Source organism: Galleria mellonella, unplaced genomic scaffold, assembly GCF_026898425.1.
Source record: "Galleria mellonella isolate WM207_F2 unplaced genomic scaffold, CSIRO_AGI_GalMel_v1 utg28, whole genome shotgun sequence".
Lineage (NCBI taxonomy): Eukaryota > Metazoa > Arthropoda > Insecta > Lepidoptera > Pyralidae > Galleria > Galleria mellonella.
The window spans coordinates 3,908,933-3,934,292 of NW_026442064.1; the positions used below are offsets into that span (position 1 = coordinate 3,908,933).

The 25,360-nt window shown below is 32.2% G+C and overlaps 1 protein-coding gene across 1 annotated transcript in view; it reads left to right on the forward strand.

The window, feature by feature from the left end:
- Positions 1-25,360, forward strand: part of LOC113516971 (LIM/homeobox protein Lhx9-like) — a 55,552-nt gene that overhangs the window by 19,017 nt on the left and 11,175 nt on the right. The window contains exons 2-5 of the mRNA XM_052895502.1: positions 5,668-5,871; positions 6,629-6,763; positions 11,822-12,058; positions 14,602-14,753. Of these exons, the coding sequence (XP_052751462.1) occupies positions 5,789-5,871; positions 6,629-6,763; positions 11,822-12,058; positions 14,602-14,753 (607 nt within the window). The 5' untranslated portion in view covers positions 5,668-5,788. The remainder of the gene's footprint in view (positions 1-5,667; positions 5,872-6,628; positions 6,764-11,821; positions 12,059-14,601; positions 14,754-25,360) is intronic.

Genomic DNA, 25,360 nt, shown 5'->3' on the forward strand with positions numbered 1-25,360 from the left:
TAAAGGGATCTCTTGCAGTCAACCTTTGAGAAGCTGAAAGAAAACTATAGGATGTATAGAAAATATTTATATCATTTAATTTTTTTTTAAATCTATGCACTGTCATTTACTATCTCAATTTAGCGTAACGGTTGACTGGTGGAGAATGCCATCAGGTCTTAAGTCCGCCCTGTAGACACATTTTAATGTGTGCAAAAGTATAAATACATAAATAAAAGCGCTTCGGAACACGTACTAATCTCCTGGTCTTCAAGTTAGGATGACTTGTATTATAAGGAGCTAGGGAGCAAATATCTAGAAGTACAACCTACAATATGTAGACCTGAACCAATTCAGATAAGTTCAATTCTTCAATTAGCTCAATCGTGAATCGAACCTGAGAATATAATAATAATAATAATAATTTATTTATTTGCTAGAAATGTGGTAATAATAATGGTCTTAAATATAATAGATCTACACATTTCGCCTTATCTAAAGGCATGCAAATTTAGTATTATAATTTAGTGGCTTACGTATATTAATAGCCTAGTAGGATCAATCCATAAATATTGGCAGCCGCAAACATACTAGTGGTAGCAGACTAAACAAATACAAATACAAACTAAACAAAAACAAATACATAACAAGTCAATAATATAACAAATGTCATACAATACAAATGAAATTACACATTTACATACATTCATTTAATTTTTTAAAAAGTCATTTATTAAATAAAAATTGCATTCCAGTAACCATTTTTTTAACCGTAATTTAAAGTGACTTACTGGTAGTTCTCTTATTGATTTTGGTATTTTATTATATATTTTAATAGTCATTATATCACAGTTTTGTTGATACAGTGTGGTTCTGCAGATGGGCAGTTTCAACATTGTGGGATCTCTTGATGTGACTTCATTCATATTTGAAAGTTTTGTAAAAAGTTGTGGGTTTTGTTTAACAAATATTCCTACTTCATAAATATACATGGATGTAAGTGTTAATATTTTTAGTTTTTTAAATAATGGTCTACATGTATCTGTTGGTTTTACACCACAGATAGCTCTTACGCATTTTTTCTGTGCTATAAAGACCTTTTTCGACATTATAGAATTTCCCCAAAGCAGAAGCCCATATCTTAAAATTGAACCCACATAACCATGATACGCTATCAGTGCGGTTTGTTCATTGGCCTCTCTTTTTAATCGCCTAAGAGCATATACAAAACTATTTAAACGTTTCCTTACGTAGTTAGTATGAGCTTTCCAGTTACAATTTTTATCCAAGGTAAATCCTAAAAATTTAATTTCATTACATTCAGTCACTTTTTCATTTTTACATTTTATAACAATATTTTTTGGTGGCATGGAATAATTAGAAAATTGCAAAAATTTTGGTCTTAGATATGTTAACATTTAAGTCATTATCCTGAAGCCAAGATACTATACTTTTCACTGTGTTATTGATTACAATTTCATAGTCACTTAATGTTTTTTCATCGTCTGGAATAAGAACAGATAAATCGTCAGCAAACAAAGTACATCGATATTTTGTTATATCAGGCAAATCATTTATATACAAAAGGAACAGCAATGGACCTAAAATGCTGCCTTGAGGAACTCCTGATAAAGTACAACGATAATTTGATGTAAATGATCTAGTCATACATATATTATTAATGCGATTTATCTGGACGCACTGTCTTCTATCTGTAATATAACTTGCTATCCAGTCTAAAGCACGACCCCTAATACCATATCGTTCACATTTGTTTAACAATACTCTATGATTTACATTGTCAAAAGCCTTTGTCATATCAAAGAAAATTCCAGTTATTCGTTTTTTACTGTCAATAAATTTTGTTACGTTACGGATGACAGAAAAGGCAGCCAAAGTAGTTGATTTATTTCTTTGGAATCCATTCTGTTCTTCTTTAATTATATTAAATTTATTGATAAAGTCGATTAATCTTTTATACATTAATTTTTCAAATACTTTAGAAAGTATTGAGTTCAGTGTTATTGGCCTATAATATTTTAATTTATTTTTGTCATCTTTTTTATGTAATGGTTTTATAATAGAATGTTTTAGACGTTTCGGGAATTTTCCTTGTGTAAAAGAAGAATTTATAAGATAAGTCAACACCGGTGCAATTTTTTGAGCAACCAATTTTAATATAAGTGTTGAAATATCATCAAATCCCACCGAGCGAGTATTTTTCAAGGACTTTATTACTTTTATTATTTCATCTTCACTGCAAGGTATTATAAATATGGATGAACATAAATTTTTTATACTTTTATGTTGATTATAACTTTTTGATGTATTTATACCAGTGATAGAGATAAAGTAGTCGTTGAATGCATTAGCAATTTCTTGAGGGTTGTTTATTTTTTTATTTTCGACCTCAATGCATCTTATGTCTTGTCTGTTTATAATATTACATTCCTTTCTACTTATTACATCCCAAGTAGCCTTGCATTTATTCCTTGAATATTTAATAAATCTACTGTTATTTATTCTTTTTGAACAATTAATACATTTGTTTAACATTTTTGCATATTTTAAATATTGTTTTTTATTGTAGCCTTTATTTTTTTTATAAATATTATATCTGAGTTTTCTTTTATATATACATGATAGTTTTATTCCCTTTGTGATCCATTTTACTTTATTACTTCTTTCCTTTATTTTGACTCTTTGTATTGGAAAGCAAAGATTATACATTAAACAGAACATGTCATGAAATGAATCACCTTGAAATGAAGACCTTATTTTTGCAAAGAAACATACCACTGCGCTATGATGGCAGTCAAATATACAAATAAAATCACTTTTATAAGCGACTGTCCTGCGCTGGCGGCGGTGGGCGGGGCGAGTCACGAGCGTCGTCGTACCCATCGCACCGTCGCCGAAGCGCGAAAATTATGCGCCCGCGCACCTTGCGCTGACCACAAAAGAACTGTTGAGCGATATTAGTATAAATATTTTTGTATTATGACAGAATTAGATAATTAGGTTAAGAAATTATTAGGGCAAGAGGGCTGGTTCGTAATTAGCTCAGCGGGTAAGCACAGCGATCCAGCATGTTAATTACTGGTTGTTACAGCATGTTGTTACTTTGGATTAATTTTAATAGATGGCGTTGTAGGTGATATAAATTCCATTGGGTCATGTAGTCAAAATTTAAATCTTCGGCACGGTCTTCAAGAGAGTCCATAGAAAATATTTAAGAAAAATTGGTATAAGGCGTCTCAGTAAGAGCAAAAAAGTCAGAACTATAACTTTTAGACATTTTGTTTGCATATTTGCATATATATTTGTTCCGGAATCATACAAAATGTACTGTATAAAATTATATGTGGTTTACAGAGTCGTATTTCTAAAGATGTAATTTAAAAACTGGTGTACGTTCTATCTTGATACGCCATCTTAGAAGTATTTAATTCCATCGATTTTTCCACTTCGGAAATCTACACGTACGCAGTAGCGAACAAAAACTGGTTTGGTATAAAAAAAAATATTTTCTGCTTTATAAAATTGCATGTTTTCCAAATTGTTTCCTGCTGCAAAGTACCGATCAAGTCGACTCCACTGCATTCCAGTTTTGTTCTCTAGCGGTATCATCTGACACTCTTGTATCTCAATTATCCAGCGTTATCAGTTTATCACTGTTGTATTAACTAAATATGTTCTCACGTGATTCTAGCTAGAACCGTTTTTCGTAGAGGGGGGGGGGGGGAAGGGATTGTTATCAATAGAGTTTGACAGCCCCATTGCTACCAATATGCCTTATTAGGTCGACCTGCACGTGGTTCCCCCTGGAAACCATCGTGAACAATTCTTGTTGAATTCGTCACGATGGGCTAACTGACCTACTTCATCCTCATCTATCATACTTCACTGGTGCCCCGCCGGTGTATACCGATTGCGCGGGTGGGGCTACCATTACATTATCATACATAAAAAAAACCGTTGTTGGTCTATCAACAAAGACCATCCGGAAATTATCAAATTGTTGATTTATATTTCGTACTAGCCTTTTGTCCGCTATTTCGGCATGCGTGGTTTTTTAAAAGTATGAAAATCATTCATTGATTTTATATACAAATTGACCATTTCTAAATGGCATGTAAAGGTGAAACATATACCAGTTTTTATGTTAGACCTTTATAAATACAACTGTGTAAACCGCATTTAATTTGACACAATAGTTTATGCGTGATTTTGGATCAAACATAGAAACTGCAAAAGTTAAATAAAAAATATAATTTTGGCTTTTATTGCTCTTATTGAGCTCTTCTCATATTTTTTTAACATCTTTCATATGCAGATTTCTAGTTACAATTTTAATATAATAAGTACATACCAGAACGGTATTTAAATTTTAAAATTATTTTGTAATTTAATTTTTCAAATAAAATATTCATTCTATATAAAATACATAAATATGCTTATGCTAATTGTCCTTATTTAATGGAATAGTCAGAAGCATTTGTCGATTTGTCTCTTTTTTTTTTGTTATTGTACTATCGATATCGAATGCAATTTCAGCTTTTCAACAAAGCAAGGTTTCTTTTGGGTGTTATCTAAGTAGCAAAGTAAATACATTATTTTTTTCCTAGTTCCTGTTTAATTTTTAACTTTAATAAAGAAAGCAAGGTTAGTTTATATTACAATATTATCATTTTTTTTTTTATTTTTGGTATTTGATTAACTATTTCAGTTATACCTAAAAAGTAAAATGCCATAGACAAAATAACTATTGTGGAACTATATATAAAACATTTTATATAATGTAGCCGACTCTTTGAATAGATATTTAGCTAGAAGGAGATAAATTAAAAAAGAAAAACACAAAGTAGTCGGCCTCTATTTTTATATACAATCACAGACCAAAGATTTAAAAAAAAAAGAAAGGCCTCGAACCCATTGTCTTTCCAAGGAAAAGAGGTATATTAAGGAGCTGTATAGGGGCATTGTTTATTTGCTGATTTGTGGCCAGCACGAGGAATAATAAACGATATGCTAAAATGGTCGGCTCGACCCAGTATTTTATTCACTATTCTCTGTGTACATATATGAATATTAGATTTTATCTTGGTCTAACTTGTTTGTTTTCATGTTTTATTCTCCTTTAGCTGTCAGTCTTGGGTTTGGATGCTTTTTTTTATGTTGTCTCATCGATATAGTTATGTATTTACTGTTTTAGTTATTGGTATCATGATTTTATGAATAAAGAATGACAACAAAATATTAATATTGTCCATTAATTCTTCTCTTTCCGCGTCTAGGGAAAGTAGATAAAGTTTTGTTTGAGAAATCAGTTCAGGGTACGATAGGACTGATATACCTGAAGAAGGTAAAAGCCCTTAAAATAATAAAAAAAAAAGATATTAGTATCGTTTTTTAATCAATAAAAGTGACAAACAATCATACGACCCCCTTTTTATTACATGTTTACTTAGTCTTAACATCTGTAATAAAAGATTTACCACTTAGGTATATAACGAGATCAGTTGGCCCATCATAATCAATAGGCCAGGAATTCAGTGTGATGGTTTCCAAGGGGGACCACGCAGAGGTCGACCTGATAGGGTATATTGCTAGCTATAAATCCCTTTCCGTCCTTAATTAGTATACTCACAATTGCACATTTATGTATAATTTAATTATTTTTTCCAGGTCAAGTGTACAAAATACAAATATGCTCGCGATGGAGTCCAACTGCAACGGTGAGGCGCAGGAATTGAACCTTGTTATTTGAGACAGAGAGTCCAATCCTGAGAACAGGACGGACGAAACCATGTTGAAAGAGCGGGAAAGTTCGGAGGGGTCTCCGGGAGCGCCGGACGAGTGCGCCGGCTGCGGGGGGAGGATACAAGATAGGTAAGGCTTGGGACACACCGGAGTCGTGATCGGTAAAATTAAACAAGTATATTTTTTTCTTTTTTCGTTACATATTTGGCAAACACGACACTGTTATAATTGTAATTCTTACTAGTATTATAAATGTGAAAGTGAGTCTGTTTCTTCGATAGCTCTCAGTGTATTAACATCTTAATACTTTGTTATGAAATTTAGTTCTACTTAGGAAGAACAAACACTTTTTATATTCGTCAATAATAATATCTATCTTATTACGAGAACGAAGTCATGGGTAAAAGTAATTAATAAACTGTTGAAGCCGTTTCTGCGGTTCCCTTGGAAACCATCGTGGTTAATTCCAAGTAAATCCATCACGATTAGTCAATTGACCTGACTTCCTCCTCACATACTCGCTGGTACCTTGTCAGCGTACACCAATAGTGCTAGCGACATCAACGGTCAGCAACGTGCGCGTAATACCTCTGGTATTGCAGGCGTTCATGGACTGCGGTAACCGCTTACCATCAGGTGGGCCGTATGCTTGTTTGCCACCTCAGTGGTATAAAAAAAAAGGTGAGGATGAAAGCGGGTCAATTAGCTCGTCGTGATAAATACAGCAAGAATTAACCAGGATAGTTTCTAGAGGGAACCACGTGGAGATCTACCTGATTGGTACATCGCTAGTAATTCTTTCCTCCATACCTCTGTATGATTTTCATAATCTCTCTAGATTAGCAGATTATATCTAAAGGTTTCCAAGTAATGATCAATCGTGCAGGTATTACCTCCTAGCCGTGGACCGACAATGGCATGGCTCTTGTCTCCGGTGCTGCGAGTGCCGGCTGCCCCTTGACACAGAGCTGACTTGCTTCTCCAGAGATGGGAACATCTATTGCAAGGAAGACTACTACAGGTGAGTCACTAGATTTTTATCTTTAGGATTTAGTAACCACGGTAACATTGTTTTTAGTAAAATAAAATTTTTTTACACGGCAACACGTTCGAAAATTTGTCATTCGCAGTTTGGGTGAACGATTAACACTAGGCTTCTAGCAGCGGTCTAATAATTTGTCTGAAGATGCCTCGTTTCGAAGAGATGGAACAGTTGTCGCAAAACGTGCGTGCATAAAATGGAAGTCGGAGATTAATGGCTAACATGAAAGTTTGTGGAACTTCTGGTAATAATAGTGGCGGTAAATTTTCCAGTGTGGTATTACATACATATCTACTAATAGTAGCAGAATTAAACCTATTCTAATAAAAATATCAATTATATGAGCTTCCGTAAGATGACACCTAGTAAAGTATACTATATTACACTGCACTAACGATCTATTCCAGCTTTGCTCGGGTAGATAGAATTTTCCAAAATAGTTTAAGTTATTCTCTGATAATGTAAATTTTTATAGGTGAAAGAATTAATAAAATCGATTGAGTAATTTTCAAGTTTGTCCATTATAAACAACCGATCAATCAAATGTTCTCTGTTTATAAAATTAGTATATATAAAATCTGTCTGTTTGTCATTATGATATTCATGTGATATTCTATACTCATCAAATCCATCCTTTCCCTTTCACACAAAATATTTAAGAGTTATGAGTAGAGTATTTACTGGGTACAAAGGAATAACATCTGAGACCTCAGGAATGGCAACGCATGGGGGGTATCATGGGAGAAACAGTATGCTCTGTTATGTCCATGGTACTGCTCATGTCTATAGGCGACGGCAACCACTTTCCATCAGGTGGGCCGTCAGCTTGTTTGCCATTCTAAGTTGTATAAAAAAAAATCTTTCATGATTTCTTCTTTTTAATTCTTCGTTTGCGGTTCTTTGTAATATTTGATACGGTATTAATATGATATTACAGAATCAGTAACAGGTAACTTATGTGAATAAAAAATTATAAAAATTGTTTAATATTATTCATGAATGCTGTATGCGAATTATGTGTTAATTTAAAAACGATCATTTATTTATTGCTCTGCGAATTAAAAAAAATATACTTGTTATCTATAAAACTATATATACATAAAGATTAATTAATCGTATACAGAAGTAAGTAGGTAGTATATATATTTTTTTTATAGGTGATAATGAAATAGTAACCCCACCCGCGCTATCGGTATACACCGGCGGGGTACTAGTGAAGGATGATAGACGAGGATGAAACAGGTCAGTTAGCACATCGTGACGAATTTAACGTGAATTGTTCACGATGGTTTCCAGGGGGAACCACGCGGAGGTTGATCTGATAGAGTGTATTGCTAGCAATGGGTTCATTAGACCCCATTACTAACAATCCCTTTCCCCCCACAAACGACTGTATTAAGTTTGAAATAAATAAACTACAAGTATTATACGATGCGGGCATATTGCTAGCAATGGGGCTGTCAAACTCCATTGCTAACAATCCCTTCCCCCCAGTAGGTAGTATATTAAGCTCGCGATATTGTCTGTGCAATTGAAATATGGATTGATCAGGATAAAAAATAGTTATAAAATACTTCATGATTCTTCATAATACATGTAGCACAACAATTGCCTACTAGTGTGCTAAATTTCATGATTATTAGTTGAGCCTTTAATGTGTCAAAGAGTAAGAGACAAACATACTATCACTTATTAGTGGTCTATGGAATATGGGATTTTCAAAAATAATTTATAGCGTATGTTACTCTGTGATAAAGCTTTCTATAGCTGAAACAATTTTTGAAATCAGTTAACAAGTTTTTGAGTTTATTAATTACAAAAAAAAAAACAATGAAATGAGAGGGCCTACCATGAAATATTTTCCGAAATTTCGGGAAATACGAACGAAATAGAAATTTGATGTTAAAGTTACATAATACATGCCGTTTAAAATTATTAAAAATATTAATATATCGTTCCTCTAGACTATTAGGATAGGATTTATGATGAATAAAATGTTAAGCTCCATTTACTGGGTCGATTTAGGTACAAACAAAAACACGTAATTGAGCCCGAAAATTCGGAATTTCATTTAATGGTAGGCCCCCTGTTCTTTTTATAATGTCAGTATACATAACATAATATGCTGTGTAGTCTTGGCATAGAATGGGTCACCCCTTCCTTTTCTGTAGGTGTCGTAAGGGATAAAGGGAACTTAATGATTGAGGGACGAGCAGCAGCGTTCCTCTTAAGACACCACTGAATTCTAACTGCGGTTGCCAACCCGCTTGCCAAGTGTGGCACTACTATTGGCAAAACCCTCCTTATGGGGTAGATCTATATTTAGCAGTGGAGAGTTAATGACTAATTTAATTAAAAAAAAAAAAAAAGAAAATATAAAGTGTTTTTTTCATCTTATACTGTTTTTTATACTTTAAAAATAGTTCAAATAGTTTTCTAATCAAACCGAAAAGGTTTTATGTCGTGGACGATCACATTTCACAATATTGGTATAATTATGCTTACGATTGCATTAAATACGTATATTATTAATAACTTTATGTAGTTTTAGTACAAAAATTTTGTCTAACCGTATAGTAAACAGTACGGACATACACCGGTAAACAATTAAGGTAGGTACTTGTCGTCCACACCCGTAGATTCCCACAGCTGTCAGATCGTAGCCGCGCTGAGGTCGATTGAAATTTTTAAATGTGCCCATTTTCAACCGACTTCAAAAAGAATGAATTCAATTCGGTTTTATTTTTTTATGTTTGTTACCTTATAACTATGTCAGTTATAAATCGATATGAAAATCCTTTTTTTATCTGAATATCCTATACTGGGACCGATCTGTTTAATTAGTCTCGTAGAAGTTTTATCAAAATCTGTTCAGTAGTTTAGTTTTTAAATAAAAATACTAGTTATTTTTATTTGGAATTATTTTGATTCTGTATTCATGACTAAATTAAAGTGTTGATATACTTCCCCATTACATTATATTTATTTATATTTTATAATAATTTGAATAAAATTTCCATTATTTATATTATATTATTATTCGTATTGTTAATATCTTTACTCATTTAATAATTTAATTATATTTTAATGTTTGTCAAACACAAGGCATGCTGTGGTTGCCTATAAATGTAAGAACAGTGAGATCTGATCTGTCCAGCAATTCTTGACACCAAAAGTTAGTTGGCGCGACCAGGATAAAAATATTCTCTGACCGGGATAAAAAACAGTCTGTATCCTTTTACATTTAATATAATATGTGTATACCAAATTTCGTACGGATTGTTTGAGTCGTTAGGGTGCTAAAAGGTGACAAAAAAACTCACATATTTGTAACATTAATAAGCTTTTACCCGCGACTTCGTCCATGTCACCGGGATATGTTTACTGACCGGGTTATATTTTTTCTATTCTATATATATATATATATATATAATTAGTTAGTGGATAATATAAATAAACAACAATTACAAATGCTTGCTTGTTATTTATAAAAATATAAACACTCACCTTCGTACCGAATCGTTGATGATAATTATGTTAAGTGTCAACTGACAGGATTTCGGGGCCCCTCTGCCCACCCCTGCTTGTTTGCGCCGCGAACATATGGTGTAATGTGTTCACGTTAGTGGATATGTCAAGATGACGTTGATTACTCCTGGATTGACTGTAATGACGTCGCTTTTTTGATATTTCAAAACTTATTTGTTTTTATATATTTTACTAGCACCAGAGCCACAATATTTATAAGTTTGTAGTAATACTTAGTATTACAACAAACTTATTTATTGAAACAAATTTGTATGGAAACCGATTTATTAAATAAATAAACTTTTATAAAAAAAAAAACAGTTGGTATTACGTATATGAATCCTGTTTATTTACAAGTATATCATTTACTAGCTGCCCGCCACGACTTGTACCTTTGTGCTAATGTAGAAAATGAAATCACGTATCATTCACTCGCTTTTTTATATATAAATTTTTAACCCATTTATTTACTACTTTTTTGTAAGATTTTACAATAATAAATAGTAATAGTAAAATAGAGTATTCAAAATTGGATGGAGTTATGAGGTAATAAACTTAAAAAAAATAAAACCTAATTAAAAACGGCCTTTTTTAAAGTCGATTGAAAAGTATATTAAAGTATATCAGTTTTCCACTATTTGTCACATAACCTTAACCTACTTAGAAAAAATGTTGGTGTGTAAAAGAAAAATTTTTAGGCACAAATAATACAAATAAAAAAGTGTTACTCGCTATTTGGTAGTCAGTAGATTCCATTATAATATTGCTTTTTTTTATAACAATACCACCATATTACATCTAAATTAAATTGTAATAAAGAGGAAAGATTAAAATTTCGGTATTATGAGCCGGTAATTATTTATCCACTGCTGAATACAGGCTTCCAGGGTTTTTGCTAGTAGGTACGACTTTGGCAGCTACAACCAGGTTTTGATAGTTTAAGAGAGACGTTGCTGTCAATCCCTAAACCTTTAAATTCCCTTAACCGTCTCTTACAACACCCATCGAAAGGAAAGGATGGCTCATTCTATGCCGGAACCATAGTCAAAAATCGATTGCTTGGGTACCTCTGTCCCATTCGTGTTTCAACCGTGAAGCAGTTATGTTTGCATGACTGTTTCGGTTTGAAGGGTGGGATATGGCGTGAATTTACTGGGTACAGAAGAATAATGGTATAATGGGCGAAACGGTATACTCTGTTATGTCCATGGTACTGCTCATGCCTATAGGTGGCGGTTACCACTTTCCGTCAAGTGGGCCGTCAGCTTGTTTGCCATTCTAAGTTGTATAAAAAAAGAAAGTTTTTTTTGCATGTAAGTAATTGATAAATTCAACTGATTTTAAAAATTCTTTCGCTTTTAGAAAACTGCATTATCTGCAATCCATACAAAGTCGCGTGTAAAGACTAGTATAAATACTTAATATATATCCACATCAACAGAAAAACGTTTTAAAAATGACCTTCCATGGAATGTTACGCCTATCACGTTAGATTCTCTTTTGTTCCAGATTGTTCTGCGTAAAGAGGTGCGCGCGTTGTGGTAACGGCATCACAGCTAACGAGCTGGTGATGAGGGCCCGCGAGATGGTGTACCACCTCACTTGCTTCACGTGCGTGGCGTGCGGCACCCTGTTGTCAAAGGGTGATGTCTTCGGTATGAGAGACGGACTTGTCTACTGCCGGCCTCATTATGACACTGCATGTTTGGACGACTATTGCGATGAGGAAGCCAACAATGTTTACAGGTAGGGATATATATTATTTTATATATTTACATAATTACGTATAGATGTTTCCCCATACATATTTCAAACAGCAATACACTCTTTTAGTTCGTTTTTTATTCAAGCGAATGAAAAACACAGATCTTCCTTCACGATGGGCTAACTGACCTGCCTTTTTATTCTCAATCACCTTTCACTATCGAATACTATATTGAAGGGTCAATAGTGCTCCGTCAGCGTATATTGTTATTTTTATTCATTAAAAAACCTGCCATCGTTATTTTATAAGAGATGGCGCCAGTTGTCGTATGCTTATGTCAAAATAAATAGGTAATATTATTTTTGTTGTAATATACATACGACTTAAATCGTTAATAGATAAGTAATGCACTGTTACCGATATGGTGAAAGAAATACTCGTCTTGGCCCCATATTACTGACCATAGAATAGAGTCTAACGAGGCTGAAGGAGAGCTGATGTAGTGAGGTGAAGTGAGCTGCGCAAGTAATCACTGGGATTAACTTGTTTTATCATCTATGTTGTTGTCATCAGCTGCAGACAGTCACTACGTACGCACTAGTCCTATATATGGTATCCTGGATGTTTAAAAATTTTGTGTCTTTCTTTGTTTGTTTAACTATATTCGTACTTATTAATATAATTGTAACTAATGTAAGAACAATTGATAAGACGGTCTTTACAAGAGCAATAGGAGCCAAAACAATATTTTTTAGGGATTTTATCTGATTGTTTGTTTTGGCATCACGCAAGAACTACTTCACCAATTTGGATACGGTTTCCACAGTTTTGCTCCTAAAGGTCAAACTTAAAAATGGTATATGTTTTATTACTTATTTGATATTTTTATATACTTTTGAAGTCCAGGCGTGCCAAGTAGCGGGCAAAAGCTAGTTTTTTTTATATACTTATTAGTATAGGTGAAAGAATTTTCAAAAACAGTAATTTTTGAGGTTTGTCCATTATAAACAATTTTCTTCGTCATGCCTACGGCCAAGGAGTGGTGAAACTTTCTCCCTGCTTATGATTCTCCATCCAAATATAATCTGCACCAATTTAAGGCAAGTGTGAATAGACTATTTTTGGGCCTGAGAGCCCCATATTAGACTACATTATCACTTTCCATCAGGTGAGATCTTGATCAATCGTGGGACCCTTCAATAGTAAGAAAAAAATAGAACTTTTTTACTTATTAATATAAGTATAGAACGATTTTGACTTAACTTAATGATAATAGCTTTACGGGCTTTTCAAACTTTTTTTTTTAATTATATTATATTATTTTTTTATTAATTTAAATTAAGATAAAGATTTTTAATTAAGCATATTTTTCTTTTTGAAGTCAATTGAAAATGTTCATGTTTATAAACGGAAATTACTACTTGCCATCAGACAAGACTTTTTTTATTATTGTTAAGTAGAGATCAAACAAAACATATTATATAACAAACAAAAAAAAAATATATAAATTTGACAGTTCTAATTTTTTAAATTATCTATTGTTTCATAATAATCGATCATAGACTAGAAGGCTAATGAAAAAAGAGATATGTTAATAACTAATAGCAGAATTATTAAAATAATATCCAAAATTTGCATTATCATTTATAAATTGTATTATCTATATAATTACTATTATATAAATGTAAAATAAATAAAAATTAGGTATATCGATTAAATTACGAAAATACATAATATTCAGTGAATTGAATGAAAATACTGAAAATAAAATGAATTACGAGTATTACTCTCTCATAAATTGAACTTAGTTGGGAAAATTCTGTAATTAATTTATTACGTAAATTCAACATTAAAATTATTATTAAACTACCTATCTTTCATAACTTTGCACTCATAAATCATTATTCTATGTCTTAAATTGGGATATAATCTACCTGTGTACCAAATTTCGTTGAAATTCGTTCAACCGTTTAGGTGTGATTGTGTGACAAAATCACAAACACCCTAACATCTTTACAAACTTGAACATTTATAATGATATTATTAGTAAGATATAACTATTTATAAATTAACATAATTTTAACTATGTCAGACGGATGTTGCAATCATATGAGTAGATATGCAGGTACGTAGATATATTTGTAAAAATGTTTAGATATTTGCCACTAAATTAATTACACTTAAACGACTAGAGTCCTCGATAGATTGTAATGAAATTTCATACGCAGATAGATTATAATCTACATTAACAGGGGGAAAGGGATTGTTAGCAATGGAGTTTGACAGCCCCATTGCTAGCAATATGCCTTATTAGGTCGACCTCCACGTGGTTCTCCCTGGAAACCATCGTGTACAATTCTTGTTGAATTCGTCACGATGGGCTAACTGACCTACTTCATCCTCACCTATCATCCTTAACTAATGCCCCGCCGGTGTATACCGATAGCGCGGGTGGGGTTACCATTCCATTAACATCCATTAAAAAAAAAACTACATTAACACATACGATAGAACTTATGTTTAAATTCGTAAAAATTCGAAACGACTGGTATTATTAAATATCGAAATGTTTCTGTCATAACAGGTGTCAAGATATGCACAGCGAAGGTGATTCCCCTTCGCAGTTTTACTCCGGCGGTCCTAGTCCCAAAGGTAGACCGAGGAAGAGGAAGCTAGCCCAGGGCTCCCCTGAGGACATGCAAGTCCAGACCATGAGGATGGCCAGCACAGCATTAGGTAAGTTCTTACGCACACAAGTCTACTTAATACTTTGCAATGCGAATTCATATTGCGAATTTAATACCTTCAATGTAATTAAAAAGTATCTCTTAATTAAAGGTACTTTAAAAATGTTCTATACAAAATACTTAATATTACCTCTTAAGTTCCTTCCTTTGAGAATTATGTTGGCGGCATCAATGGACGCTCCAGACAGCGTGATTCGAACGTTTACCTACGTGATATAGCAAAAAAAATTTCGATACATTTTTAGCAGGTTACATCAACATCTGGAACATTCGAATTATAAACGATTACTTATATATTTACATCCTTATTCATAAGAACGTCAATCGTCTCACAAATCTATTTAAGCTATGGAAACGTTTTATTTTTTTTTAACTAAATTCTTAATTTAAAAAAAAAAAAAACAGTGATAAGATACTTCAATAACTAAAATGTGTGTATGTTTTTAGTTTTTATGAATAAGAAGGTTATTATGAAGCAAGTATAGTATTCGTTATGTAGGTGTGTCGTTCATATAGAGTTATTTGTTTGTAATGTAAATCATTCTATTTATTTATTCTTTATTGTACACAAAAAATTACAACATACAATATATATAAAATAAAGATGTACAACAGGCGAGCTTAACTCTGTAAGAGTTCTCTACCAGCAAACCCTGAGTGGAAAGGAGTTTTGATTACTAGCGGGCAGTATGCGTACAATAATAGAAGGAAACATTATAGATGTTTCTATTAAAAAATAATAAATATGTTGACATATATAAGTAACTCATATAATTAAAATCAAAATACATACATATCTGTATACAATAATACATATATACATAAACATAAAATATCTCTTCACATACAAAATACGTACATATACATACATAGACATAATAAGTTTTTGAGGACAGATTATCATCATATCAGCCATTTATTCACTGTTGTTTAGTTCATTCATTTAGTTCATTTAGTTCATTAGAACATTAGTTCACTGCTGAGCATAGACCTCCTTCTATTGAGAGGTTTTGCCAGTAGTTGTCAGTAGTCGACAAGTGAGTTGGCAACCGCAATTAGGCTTTTGGTGATGTTTTAAAAAGAACGCTGCTGCCCATCCCTCGACTATTAAGTTCTAGACTATTAAGTAAGATTTATTTATTTTTACTATAACATTTAAGTCGATTGGTACACATGTATGACTATAACTACTAATGAACTGTCAGTTTTCTCATACTGGGTTTTGCTCAAAGAAATCTCTATTGGAGATAAGCTCGCCTTTGTGCACTATTATGTTTGTTTTCATATTTCAATAACCTTTTGTGTACAATAAAGAATAAGTTCCCTTAGCCGCCTCTTACGACACATATAGGAAAAAGGGTCTTAACTTAGTAATTATACGTAAAAGGCGAAATGAAGAAACAATATATGTTAATTATTATATTATAATATTATATTATAATTATAATATTATAATAATTCTAATACTTTTAAAATCTTAATTTTTTTTCAAAATTCATATTTAGTCCTCAGTTTCTCAATAATTAGATGTCTATCAAAAGATTATTTTGTTGAAGGTACAAATTGCTCCTTGTACAGGAAAACGTATCTTGGAGTGTACTTAAAATTAAACTTAAAAGTACTTAAAAATGTATTAAATAATTTCTCTGCGCACTTATGGCAAAATGCATTCGTCCTAAGTGCAGGAACATGGCAAGCTACTTATGAATATAAATAGTTGCAGCCGTTGAAGCTAGACATTCGGTCCCTGCATGTAACAGTGTTAATATACATATTTCATCGAAGCACGGTCGGTTAAAATTTAGCAGAAACCTCGGAGGGAAAGCACTGGTGCCTTCCCCGATGTCAATTCATCCCGGCTCGTAATCACTACTAATGAATAGACGACGCGCTATCAAAAATGCTTATGTCTCTCTCTTGCGCGGTGGAGAGTCTTAAGCAAGAGCGAGAGGCCTATGTGTTGGGGCGTTGGACCCTCAGCAGGGGTCGCTCGGATTATTCTTTACAGCGTCGAAACGCGAGGCAGTCATTGAGGTGAATTCAGCATTTGCTACTACGGTACGATTAATCATGGCATGGCAGCGTGAATGGACCATGAGTCGACAGTTGACATGTAACTATATCTAAGATTATGTTTAAATTATTTTGAATGTGTTTAAGCATTATAAATTTCGTTTATTTTGTGCTCCTTCCATTTCAAAGATGCTTCTAAAATGTCTCCGGGACTGTTTTCTATTTACAAGATGATTATTGGGATCTGAATTTGTTAATATAATTTTAGAGCCGAGAACATTGAATGGAAAATGTAAAGGTGGAAATTTGTATTTCAATCAAGAATGCTTGTCTTAGCAAGGGGATGAAAAGGGTTGGTTTAGTACAAATGAATGTATTCGGATAGAAAAATATTTTGTTTATAACTGAGAATAATCTTGTATATATGTAAAACACGTGAATTAGGTAGAAGCTCATATTATTAGGTAAATATAATACATACATATATTACTTGAAAAATTCATTTACTTAGACTGATCTATAATGATCAGATATATTGTGAATTTTCTATTTGAGAGAAAAGTCAAGTCAAGGTCATATTTATTCGTATACATACATGACATGAGTAATGAATATGAATAAAGCAAGAAATTACTATTTATTTGTAGTATTTATAAGGATAAGTAATGTTTGTCAGTTTGTTCTCTTTACTTACCTTACAATTAAAGGAATTGATGTAAAGATAGAGTGGATCAATATGGTCATACTCAATTAGAGAATTTATCGCAACACGATTGGGTACTTATCGATAATACGTTCCGTTCCAATATACGCATTTGATACTTTATTAGATATTTCAGTTAGATCACATTTTAGATTTAAATTAAATATATTTATTATGTTTTATTTTTATTACTTGCATTATTCAATAATATCTGTAACATCATTAATCAAATATTCTATTATCTATCTCTTTACGATACGCTTATTGTTAGCACTATCTATGACAATGATTTCACATTTTCACATGCTTGAGATCTTTATCCCGCCAAATCCGCCATGTTGGCACAACAGCGCCATTTATGCCGGGCGTGACGGCAGTAAAAAGAACTAAGGGTGCTCGAAAATACGTGCCATATCAGAGAATCGGATTATCGATTGATGTACTCGTATATTGTAAAGTCGTAATAATCGTGTTTGGTTATCAAAATAACAAGGCTACTTAATAAAAAAATTATGTATGACTTTTGAATACGCTATGCTATATCTATGGTAAAACTAGTGAATAGGTATTTCTAATAGAATTATGGCAAAGAAGCAGAAAGTTTGCATTATAAATAACACCATAGATATAGCATGAATATTGTTAACCTTAACGACTTATTGTGCCATTTTAATAACCCTATGCAATCGTCTCGGCAAGAGGCTTATACCAAAAGCGTTCGTTTTGATGCAACCATTTTCTGTACAAGTAGAGTCGATTCTGAGGCGTCGTTTCTTCAAATCTTTAAAATTAAAATTGATATTATAGCGAAATCTTACTATAAAGGACCAATATGAACTAATTCACTATAATTTTTGTTTACGACGGAACTTTCGCGAAATTATCAATTTGAAATATTAGGTTAAGCTACCACTTAGTTTAGAAAAATGCAGCTACACGCCGGTACGTTTGTTAGCACAGAATTTTATCAAGTGGTAACTGAAAAGGCTAGGAAATTAGGAAAGCGACATCTCTGACATGATAGATTATTATTTAAAAACTTTATATTAACTTGAATTAGGATTTAATTAGGCACTGCAAAAAAGTAGATGTCACCATCTAGATGGCGCCATGTAATATATCCAGAAACATTTATTTTTGGTCTATATTTTCCATATAAGCTCTAGTGTGTGGGCAGAAGCCATCGAATGCTAATGGTTTAACCTTTCCCAGTTTTTTGATTTGACATGTCATTGCATTTCTGGCATTTCATTATTGTTAAGGTATGCAATTTATTTTTACATAAAAGGAGTAAAAAACGTAATGAGGTCAGGTTCAGATACTTATTTATTCTGTTACCTAATAGGTGATTATTGTGGGCGATATTGGTTTAATTTTTTTTTATTTTCTCTATATATGTTTATCTATTTTTTATGTATTTGGTAACTTATAACTTGAAAATAAAAGTATATATATTTGTTCTATAATTTGTGATGTAAATTGTATATGTTCCTTTACGTGTATTTTTTTTTACATTTTGACTAATGTTATGAAGAGAAAAAAAATGTTGTTACTGCTTGTTTGTTTGTAATGAATAAACTCAAAAACTATTTAATCGATTTCAAAAATTCTTCTTCACCTGTAGAAAGCTACATATTCATAATGTTTTAGCAAAAGTAATATGGTTGTATTTTATTTACAAAAAAAAAACCGTGTGGATCCGAATTCGGATCGCTAGATTTTGTTTTTAATATAATATAACCTGTCAATTCTCCTATCTATATATATATCCTTTTTGTAATATGGATATATTACGCCGACCCCAAATGGTTGGTATAAGGGTAGGAAGATGATGATAACCTATCTATTCAATTAAATAAAATAAAGTACTTTTACTCTGAAATTCAATCAGTAAAATTCAAATTAAAGCATTCAAATTCCACGCGGATGATTTTTGTGAATAACACAATAACTAAATGTGTACATACTCGTATAATTATTTCTGACATATTATATGCTGGAAATTAATTAGTTCAACATTTCTCCCAGCAGATGTATGACCCTTCACGCGTAACAACATTAAATGCAATATTAAATTAATCTAATTATAAACTTATTAAACGAGACCTCGCATTGAGGTAGGAATGACATTCCGTCCTTTATCTACGGTACCATCAAAACCAACCAAAGATATTTTCGTGTGTGTCTTTACCCATAATTATTTCTTATTTGACATATTAAATATTGAATTGCATATGATAGATATTTTTGATTTGTTTGACCACTGTAACGTGAAAATGTGTAAACGTGAACCTCTCGTTCCTTTGATAATTTCGGAAAATGACGTCTGCGTATTTTCTGAGAAATCAGTTACGCGTCTAGAGTAAACGGTTTACATAACGTTTCTACATACAATGTATGTTATATATCGTAAATTATATTATGTGAAGCTTTTATGTAAAATTTTGTATATGTTTAATACATTGTTTATGTACTTCTGTAGAAAGAGGTTCTGAATTCATTTTAATTTTATACAACTATTTTACTTAACAGATTTTAAACTGACATCACACAGTATTTTTTAGAAACGATGGATCTTACTTTTATTTTGGTCGCGTATTAATTTTATAACGATATAGCAAGCGCTTTTATTTGAAGAACAATAAATTACTTTTACGCAGCGACATCTACATGTACTGCTCGGGATAAATATCCTATATCCTTCTCCATCCCATATAGTACGTGTTTACCAAATTTCATAGAGTCCGTGTGATCCCGGTATAGAATAGGCCACCCCTTCCTTTCCTGTGGGTGTCGTAAAAGAACTTAATAGTAGAGGGATGGGCAGCAGCATCTCTCTTAAAACATACCTAAAAGCCTAACTGCGGTTGCCAATCCACCTGTCAAGCGTAGCAACTACTACCAAAAAACCCCCAAGGGGGAGGCTTATGTTCAGCAGTGGACAGTTAAAGGCTGATATGATGATAACATATAAAATACAGAATAAATTTAAATCCTGCAGATGCAATAACATCTTGATTGTAACTAATTTTATTTCAATTTGGGAATACACAAACGTTTTACTAATACAACATACAATAAATATAAATAATACCGCCCTCTTATAATACTAATTTCTGACCGCAAAAATCAATAAAAAAAAAATGTTATCGCCACGTGTTATAAACCATTACTTACGCATTTATCATGATAAAACACACCCATGTAGCTAATTAAAAAAACAAAAAAAAAACTATTAACTTTAGTGAAAGACACCGCAAAAGACCACCTGAAGATTAATAGAAACAAAACACTAATAATAAACAATAGAAATACCGAAAGACCATAGACAAAAAAAAAAGAAAAACGTTTAGCCGTTGAATCGCTCACCTGTCATTTTGATCTATAAAAAAGATGGCCCGTTAGTTGGCCTGTTTGTTAATTATATAATTGGCCGTTATCAATCTAATTGTATGCTAATTAATTGTAGTTCAAATTAGGAATCGCAAATAAGTTTACTTAATCTTTGCGTCACGGTTTAGGTCCGAGTATGATTTAGTTATTGGTGAATTTTTAACAGACTTAAAAAAAGAACGCGGATCTCAATCCGGTTGTATTGGGGCGAAAGGGATTATTAGTAATGGAGACTGAAAACCCATTGCTAGCAATATACCCAACTAGGTCGACATCCTCGCGGTTCTCCCTGGAAACTATCATGGTTAATTCCTGATGAATTTATCATGATGGGCTAACTGGCCTGTTTACATTCTCATCTATCACCCTTCACTGGTGCTCTGCCAATGTATCCTGTTAGCGCAGGCTTGGTTACCATTCCATTTTCACCCAGCAAAAAAAGACAAGTGGTATTTTTTTATGTTTCTCACCTCGGAACTCTGTTATTTATAAATCGATTTGGAAAATTGACTCGTCTACTTGAAGGGATATAATTTCGGATTAGTACCATAGACATTTTTTCAAAATCTATTTAATAGTTTAGATTTTAAATCGAAATAACTGGTTTTGTTATGATTGAAGTCGATGTTTTGGTCTGGATAAGAGTGGTACATTTTGACGCAATTTAATGGCAAATTTTTAATGTACATATATTTGATGACGATGACAAATAAATACCTAATGGATGTTACTTATAAAGTAATTTACTTTTAATGTTTTTTTTATTAATTATTAAAATTTAAAGTAACTTGGACGATGACGTCAATTGGATTTAATCCCATTACGATTCCATCAAAAGTTATTACCGAGAATATAATCTGGGCTTTTTTAAGCGTCTTTCAAAAGAAGACAAAAAAGAGGTTTTCAATTCTTCTTAATTTTTAGGATAAAGGTATACCCATCAAAAAGGTATACAACACCGTCTGTCACAGTACTATATCTTGACAACTATTAAGCTATAGTTAATTTTAAACTTTCGCGTTATTTTAATATATACACACATATTTTTAAATACACAATCAGAACTTAACTCGACGAAAAAGCTAGTACAAGTAAATAGTACCTACATACCTGCTCCTTTATTGCCGACGTTTCGACGTGGTGCAATCCACGTCGAAACGTAACCACGTACTATTTACCTGCAAAAGTTTTTTCATCGCATTCAGTCCCGATTGTATATTTAAAAACTACTGATGCTGTCGTTTTGATTATTTTTTTTATTGCAACTATCGATAAAGTCGCCAATTCTGAATCGATTTTCACAATTCTCTTTGTTATATGGTTATATAATATGGTTTACTGTCGTATTGCGCTCATTTTAGTCGTGTGACAATTAAAAAGCTGTTGGTTTCCATTAAAGAAACAAGAAATACCTTTCAAAAATGCGTTTCTTTACTTTTAAACTATCATCTGAGCCTTCATCAGCAGTTGCCAACCATGCCAAGCATGGCAACTATTGGTAGAATCTCCCAACAGTGAGAGACCTATATTAAGCAGTGGACAGTTAACGGTTGATATAATAAAAAACAAATATAGATATTGCTATAGCAAGCTATAGATACCTATAGCTATATATAATATATATAGATATAACCATTTATATATATAAGATTGGGTTATAACCCAACCTTCCTACTTAATGACGTCCCCCAAGTTTATATGATAGTCATTAGTCATTTATTCAAAAAACAATGTACATTGTGTCTGAAATAAGGGATAAACATACAAAAAAACCTGAATATTACAACCATCCAATAACTATAGTAATAACAATAAATTATATATTATATATATATATATATATATTATAAATTATATATATATATATATATATGTCAAATTCATTTTTAATTATTAACATTAATCAACAGTACGATGATTGAGTCTCAAAATCCATCATATAAATAAACATAACTGTAATCAAATGTTAATGTGTGACTATAGTATTTTTAATATCCAATTTAATCGCCAAAATCTAACACTTCCTAACGTAAACTCGGCACCGTATTATAATTAAGACACTATAGAAAATACTTTGAATATTTCCTCCAGTTATGTCGCTTACACTTATTTATAGAGGTCTATGCACAGCGGAGCGGCGAGAGAACGGATATCGACTGATCGAAACGGACAGATATGGGACATACCGGGATGATAAAATTCAGAAGTCTGTAATGCCGACGACCAGTGATGTGCCGAGGTGGCCTTTTTTTTATACAACTGAGAATGGCAAACAAGCTGACGGCCCACCTGATGGAAAGTGGTAACCGTCACCTATAGACATGAGCAGTACCATGGATATAACAGAGTTTACTGTTTCGCCCATGATACCCCCCATGCGTTGCCATTCTAGAGGACTCAGGTGTTATTCCTCCGTACCCAGTAAATTCACGCCATATCCCACCCTTTAAACCGAAACACAGCTATGTAAACACAACTGCTTTACGATTGAAACACGAATAGGACAAAGGTACCCAAGCAATCGACTTTTGTACAAAGTCTGGCCTTTTATGCTATTCGAATATTATGGCAGGCATTGAAAAAAATGGTCAGGTGCGAGCTGAACTCTCACGCCGAGGGCTCCGTACCTAAATATATAAATATGAGATAAATATCACCTTTATTATATTTATCATACGAAATATACATTTAATAGTTATTATTTTTGATACCACAATTAGTAAGGAGATGGCTTTTTACTCACATTTTGGATCATAACTACAAAAAGACGTGGCATAAAAATAATAAATAAATCAATTTGATAATGCACAAACGAAACCCTTTCATATACTATTTCACTTGAACTAATGATTCAATTCTGAAATTTTAGTCCCCCTTTAGTTGAGAAAATAATAATATTTTTCCAATTATTTATATTACAATATATATGGACCAATAATATATAAAATTATTCATAGTTGCAGAAATATAGCGCTCATAGTGCTGACGGACGGACAGCGTATAAAGTCGCCCCCATAACTCTTATAGGAGCTACTTTATATGCTCTTTTGTACCTTTTTTTGTATGAAGTCCTAAAAAGACTTCAATATTAACTCTAGACTTGCCTTAGATGAGTACGAGTACTCTGATGAGTATTCGATTAATTCAACCGACATGAACTTTGTTCTATTTGATTTTTCGAGCTCACTTTCAATATAGATCATTCTCGTAAATATTATAAACCTTTAATAATATTTTTATTTATAATATTATTAAGAAAAAAGTAATTTTTTGTTAATAATATTATATTAATTTAAATTAAGAAAAAATAATAATGAAATGATAACAAAAAAACTTACAAACTCATAAACATACGTTCAATATTCGATTACCGTAAGTACCCGATTGTTATTAAAGTATTTGAATTCCGTATTTAACACTCGAGCACCGGAGTACCAGGTATTCGACTCGATAATCAAGTCAGATTGACTCGCAACATCACTGCTATACAACACATGGCAGTCAGAACATGGCAGGCAAACTGCCAACAAATCATAAAAACTTAAATTGTAATAAATTTAAAAAAAGAACTACATAAATGCCTAATAAATAAGTGTTGCTATAGTGTCCAGGAATATTTACAAAATATAAAATATTGACACATTATAAAAGACTGACATTTCTGTATAATTACACCTATCCCCCGATTTACACGGTAGATACGTTCCTGAGAAAAACGTGTAAATCGAAAATTAAAAATTTTCAAGTCAAAACCGTGTAAATCGAAAAGCTTGCAGAAAATGCATCATTTTGCTATTTAACAGTTGTGATTTTTTTCAATATTTTTAAGTGTACACAGAAATAAAAATAAATGCATTGACAGGTTAAAATATGTAATATATTACGGAAACACTGTTTTTTTTATTTAATTACAATACATTAAACTAAAAAATTAAATTTTTCTTGCATTGTGAAACTTTCACTCAAATACAATTTTCCGTAGATAAAACTTTAATTTTATGCGAAGAAATACAGGCACAGTGTGCATGTGCAGCAAGTCAGCACATGAGCTCGGGATTCCCCGTGAGATGTGTACACAGCGCACGTGTTCAAACACAGTAGCATTTAGTAGAGTGCGATAAAAACAAAAAAAAAAACTTATTTGGAAAACCGTGTAAAAGCGAAAACGTGTAAAACAAGTACCGTGTAAATCGGGGGATAGGTGTATATTGCAATTATTAATATATCTGTACAATGAGCGTTTAAAAATTTGACATGTTATTTTATTATATTATTACATATTAAAAAAATATTTTGTCATAACTTATGCAATGACTGTTACGTAATGACATAATGTGTGAAACCATTATAATACTACCATATGACCTTATTGTACCACATTTTTGCAATAAAATTCATTCATTTATTTATGACTTCGTTTGACCAATATTTTTTAATATCGCGCGCGTTTAAAATATCGCGTATTATTAGATATTATCGACACAAAA